The sequence below is a fragment of the Alligator sinensis genome, unplaced genomic scaffold, assembly GCF_000455745.1.
Source record: "Alligator sinensis unplaced genomic scaffold, ASM45574v1 scaffold301_2, whole genome shotgun sequence".
NCBI lineage: Eukaryota > Metazoa > Chordata > Crocodylia > Alligatoridae > Alligator > Alligator sinensis.
In genome coordinates, this window is record NW_005841874.1 from 4,185,089 (window position 1) to 4,191,320 (window position 6,232).

The 6,232-nt window shown below is 41.5% G+C and overlaps 1 protein-coding gene across 3 annotated transcripts in view; it reads right to left on the reverse strand.

Annotated features, from left to right (window-relative positions):
* The window catches only part of MFN1 (mitofusin 1), a 43,859-nt gene that overhangs the window by 7,807 nt on the left and 29,820 nt on the right, over window positions 1–6,232 (reverse strand). For all 3 annotated transcript variants that reach the window (XM_025195992.1, XM_006017145.3, XM_006017144.3), the window contains exons 11-14: window positions 5,493–5,619; window positions 2,407–2,511; window positions 1,406–1,508; window positions 197–426 (exon numbers count right to left, since the gene is read on the reverse strand). In XM_025195992.1, the coding sequence (XP_025051777.1) occupies window positions 197–426; window positions 1,406–1,508; window positions 2,407–2,511; window positions 5,493–5,619 (565 nt within the window). The remainder of the gene's footprint in view (window positions 1–196; window positions 427–1,405; window positions 1,509–2,406; window positions 2,512–5,492; window positions 5,620–6,232) is intronic.

The following is a 6,232-nucleotide window of genomic DNA, read 5'->3' on the forward strand; positions in this document are numbered from 1 at the left end:
TGGCTCCATTTTTGTCCCCGAATATAAGCCAGTTAAAACAGCCCTCACCGAAACAAGCTTCCAGCCAAAGGAACCAAGGAAAGGCTGCAGTGAGCAGATGAAACGTTAGGAGCAGGTGAGACACACCAAGTTATTTCTCACATGTAAAACACCAAGTAGCAACCCGATCCTTCCTAAAGGTCTGGGAAGTACTTACCTGTACGGTTGGATCTGCCAGTCCTAGCAGCACCCTCTGGGCATTCTTCGGGCCTAAGAAGCGGTTGACAAGTGAGGCCCATCCCAGGGAAAAGCGGAACGCGATATCCTCCTGAAAATCCGCGCACAGACTGTGACAGTTCAAGTCGTAGCTGAGGTCAAACTTCCTGCATGGAATTAGCAAGTGGAGCTGATTCTGAACACCAGAAGGCAACAGCGGCTTCAAATTTTCTAGGAACAAAGTGCAACAAAGCTGAACTCCACTCAAAACTTTACTCTGCCTTGGCATGTACACACCTGGCACTGATTCTGAATGTGGCCCTTTGAATGTCAAACACTGAAGATGAAATAGTGGCGAAAACTGACTTACTACTGACTATCATTGCAGCCTACAGTCAAAAGTATACATAATCATGCATCAGCATAAAACACTGCTGATGCTAATGGACTAGATCAGAGTCAACTTTTCTGGAAAACAAAAAATCTTGGGCAGGTTGCAGGGACATACAGAAGAGGAAAGATGACAAGGGTTTCACTGAAATCCAAGACCTCCATCTGTTTTCGTACCGGAAGTCAGTTCAGGGGAAGGGGGGGTTCAGCACTGGGGGTTGTGACCACCACCACCATTAAGTCAGAAATGGAACGAATATTCATTGAAAACAGGCAGCTATTTGGAGAAGAGCAACTGAGTAAAACTAGCCAGGGTACACAGGGATAAAAAACAAGCAGTACGTCCAGAATAAGTTGGGAAGCCTCACATGCTACCCTCAGCTTCACACCAACTTTGTGCATGATGAAAAACACTCAACCTCTCCACTTCAGTTTTTCCAAGTGGGAATAATTATTATTTCAACCTGCTTCATGGGGAATTTATGGGGATTAATTGCTGCTCAGCACTTTGAAGCCATAAAGCGCTGCAAGAATTATAACCCTGTAAATTCCTGCCATAGTATGCAATAATCCTGGTGGGAGACCAGAAGTAATAGTACAAATTTACTAATGAAAACTGTTCCAAACAGGAACTAACTCTTCATTACCCATTACAGGTAGAGGGCCTGGCACATGCAGCCCTCATCTCAGACTGTAGTACTTACAGCTACTGCTTTACAATTCATCTTAAGTATGGAAAGCCCTCTTACAGGAGAGTGGGAGACTTTTCAAATTTAAATGCTTGGGGAAAAAAAGTAACATTCCTCCATCTCCAAATTACCAATCATCTCCTGCTGGGAGTGATGCATTGACTGATTGACTTCACTGGAGCAGCGGTCAGCCAGGTTTTTCCCCAAACCTTCCTCTATATGTTTGTTGAGTTCCTACCATGTCACAGAGAAAGCATGCATGTCAATTAAAGGTCAGTTGACTTGAGCTAAATGCAAGAAATCCTTATCTTTATAACAATGTATTGTTATCTGTGGTAGGCAGAAAAACATCATGTTTGGGAATGACCAGGCTCTCAGTTTATAACCATAATTTATCTTTTGACTGAAATTACAAAAGGGTTGCTTTCTGTAACATAGGAATCATTACAACTGTGGGTTTTCAATAAATCAGTTTAATCAGAGTATAATGCTATCATATTGTTCTACAAAGCCCTGTCTGACAGGGACCAAGCTCATTAACACTGATAGACTGCAGCCATGGTGATGGCACAGAGTCTTCAGTCCTTTAACTGATCGTAAGGGTCTGGGTCTGCTTCTGCACACATGGGCCCTATAAATGCAAGGCCTCAGCCATGATTAAAGTGAAGAACTGATGAAGTTTAATCAAAAAATGACCTTTTAAAAAGTAACCCCCCGCTCCCCCTCCAAATGCCATTGACTTCAAAGTATTTTACATGTTGCTGTTTTGGTGACTTTGACATTGCTTTTGATAAAAATGTCACTCTCAGCATGGCTAGTAAGTTCTTTATGGACCACAAATGGGTACACAGGGAAGAAACAAACCTGGTTTTCAGTAAATAAAATGTTCATTTAAAGACATCACAAAAACCTGAAATTCCCACCTAAAATCTTTACTTCGGAAACAATTATTTTTTTTGTAACTGGCTGTCATTATATTCTAATTCAGTAATAGAAAAAAAAAAACAGACCCAACAGATAGCAAAAGTTCTACACGGTGTAGGAATTATAAAAATTAACTAACTAAAACTTGAATGCATGACTAGGGCAGCGATAAAGTTTTTCTTTGTCAAACCACTTGGAAACAACTTACACTTTTATACAGCTGCAGTACTTGTGCAGAAGGGTGAAAATCAGCATAGAATTCATCAACCAAAACAGAGAGGCGACAAATCTCATCAGTCATAGCAGATGAGACCTGGGAAAATTATAATGTAGACAACAATAAAACAAATATATTTCAATTAAAAATTACATTATACTAACTGTAACACTGCTTTTAATCTGAGTTCATGTGTTTTTGCTCATTATACTGCTTAACCAAAAAATGCACTTACCAGACTGCAGTTTAAAAGCCCACTCTAATATAATAAAGAGTAGGTCTTCTGTAGGTGGCCTCTAATGGAAAAAGCCTGCTTAGACCTTGTTTTTCCACACATCTCCACAAAAAGATTCCAAGAATAAATTAAAGGGGAAGCCTAGCCCTTACTGTTAAATTCCTCAAGATACTTTTTGAGCATGTGCACCAGCAGTGGGATCATGTGATCCATGCATATAAGAACGTTTTTGAACAGCAGTATCTGTTGAAATTGCACCTGCACTCTCCATGCTTTTGTGCGTCTGTGGCTGCTGGGCCAAGAGCAGAGCAGTCAAAACATCTATCTCCTTTGGATCCACGGGATCCAGCTGATACAGGACTCTATACTCTATAGTATCAGCAAAGGATGCTGGGCGTTTAATACATGTGGATAATACATGGCAGAGAACCAGTTAGTTTGGGGTAGGTATCCATTCTTTTTTCCTCTGAGTGACTGTCCACCATGAAACACTTTGAAGTCCAGGAGGTGAGCAGTCGGATACTTAGATACAATGACCGTAAGTCTGGAGCAGCCTGTCCAAGAGTGTGCTGATTAAGGAGCAGCAGTGGCTAAACATGTAGTCCCTAACTCCAAGTAGCTGCTCCATAAAGTCTTCAAGACTGGCGTGCTGTTTAGTGAAGCTGAAAAAGCTACCTGACTCCTGGTGAATGGGACTGATCTGTGCAAGCTGGTCCAAGTGAGCAGCTGGATAGCAAGTTCGAATGAACTCCAGAATCACTTTAGATAGTGTCTGTGCTGTCACAAGCGGACTTGTGTGTCAGGAAAGGCCGGAAACAGCCTAAGGGAGGTTCTGAAGCTTGTGTTCATGCCAAATAGCAAGAAAGAGTCCTGAGGTGCAGAGTTCAGCATCTCCATGAATGAGGGAAAAAACTGGTAAGATCCTTTTGAGTGAAATTCAGAGAACTTTAGGCCTAAGGTCACTTGTGCGTAATGGCTCTACCATGAAGACTTGGATCTTTCTGGCAGCAACTGGTCACTAAGGAGGTCAGCAGACTATAGGGGAGTACTTGTTTTTTTCCAAGTGCCTTGATGATGTCCTCAACTCTGACCATATGCTTATGAGAGTCTGGTCTGCACAATAGTTAATACATTAAATGTATGGGCAACGTTTCCCCACTTCTCTCAGATACAGAAGAAGGGAAAGATGCCATCCACAAGTGAAGCCATTGTTTTGCAAGTTCTGAACAGCACCAAAGCATCTTGGAGCAGCACTGAGGTTTAAGATGCTGGAGTGAGGTCAGTCTCATATTGTTTCTTCCACATGCAGAATGTGAAAGAGAGTGAGTAGTGGCCAAATCTATTTCAAATAAAAAAATATTCGAAGTGGGAAAAACCAAGGCAGACCGAGGAACTACGGAAGGATCTGGCACCACTGAACAAACGGCAACTAAAAATATAAAGTGATGCACCTAAGCAACCATAACCCAAAATGTACTTACACTATGATAAGTCTACGTTATCTGTTACCACACAAGAGAGATTTGGGAGTCATTGTGGACAGTTTGCTAAAAATATCAGCTCAGTCAGCAGCCATCAAAAAGGCAACAAAATGTTATGGATTATTAAGAAGGGAACTGGAAACAAAATAGAAAGTATCATCATGTCCCGTTATGAATCCATGGTGCATCCACACCTTGAACACTGTAAATGGTTCTGGTCCCCACACCTCAAAAAAGATAAAGAACTACAGAAGGTCCAGAGAAGGACAGGGATGATTAGTGGTATGGAAGGGCTGCCATATGACATGAGACTAAGGAGGCAGGCCTATTCAGTCAGAGTACAGCACCCTGGATGCCATGAGATCCTTTTAAGCATGCCTTGCAGTATTAGCACTGTTAAGTGTGCACACCTATGCAATTCACAAAATTAAAATGGCTAAACTTAGAGATTTCTACCAGAAACCATAGTGCCTAAACTATTCTGACCTGTTTTGGTCTTGCCGAGTTCTCTGTAACAGAAAACTTGTTCTATTATTTTTCCATAGCCAAAAAAACCAAGTGAAAGCTAATGGCTGGCATTTCTAAGGGGTGCCTTAGGTCTAAAAAGGTTGAGAACTACTGGCCTAAGCCAGTAAGATTAATACCACGTTTCTGTAGAGTTCGCAACTGTTTAGAAATGGGGTCTTATTACAATAAAAGCTGAGGGTTAGTCGTGAAGTTCAGATTTGGAACCAATCCAAGACTGAGAGGCAGAGTTTGTTGCCAGCCCCATTTCTAATGTTCACAAGGAAGTGATCTTTAAAGGATCCGTTGCTCATCATTTGAATATTTTATAGATAAAATGGAAAAACAGATTTAGATGAATTGCCAGGTTTTTAAAGTTGCTCAACATATACAGCTCTTACTGATTGCTCTGGAGTTGCAGATGCTCAGTATATCTGAAAAACGTTGTGTGAGTAGTACTCGGCCTTCCTGGCATTACTATTATATTAGTGATATCAGAAAATCCCTGGTGTACATGCAGCTTTGTCAGCAGAAGAAAGCTGACAGCAAAACTCCAGACATTCGGGGGAGCTGGTCTATAGGAAAAACAGACAGAGCTTGTCTAAAACAGGGGGCTTTGCCGTTGTAGCTATAGCAGCAGCAGTCCTTACTCAACCTGATTACACGCTTTGATTTCTTGTTTGTGTGCTGTGCGCATGGGAGACTAGCAGCGTAGGGAGAAGAGCAGGAACCTTCAAGACTCTAGACTCTAATAGGTGAACCACAAATGTGAAGATGAAAAATATTCTCATTTTCCAAGAATTTAAGGCATTCCAATGTTTGCTTCTAAACAAAAGTACCTCTTTTATACAACTCACCTTGCTCTCCACATCCTCGGTCACATGCTTTATTTTTCTCTTAATATCTTCTGTTAAAAGTTTCAGCTGATGTCGAACAAAGTCCAACCTATCTTTCTGGTCCTCTCGCTCTTCCATTGAATAGACTCTGAAGTAGCCAAAGGAAATCACTATCATTGCTAACCATAACAATAATAAACACAATACAAAGAAGTGGTAGCTGACAGTTAACTGAAGAGGTCAATCAGTCAAAAACAAATCTGAAGTTAGGTTGGTTGACAAAGCTACCATGGATAGAAGCAAGTATTCTACACCTCCCTAAACAGCAGCATACGAGCTATACATTTTTAAAAAAACCAACAACCCACAGAAAAAAATATAACTCGATATTCAGCTTTTGATGTGCATTCTACAAGGGGGGCATCTGAACTGGAGTGCCCATTGTGATGTTTTGAATTAAGTACTAAAAAGACACAGAAATGGGATTGAAGGAATCCTTTTTGTGAAGATGGACCTGAACTAGTCCTTACCACTTGGTAGAGACAATTCCTCTGGCCAAACTGCTCACTGGCACCACTTGATTACTCCTTAACAATGACCTGGCATTTCTCATCCTGGAGGCTAAAAAAGTAAGTGCACCCAACTCTGACCACAGATGACTCAGGACTAGACCAGGATCCGCCAGATCCAGCCCATGGTGGATCCAGCACAGGCATTTGGATCGTGCGTGTGGACATGACGATTTGGAGGTACTTGATTGG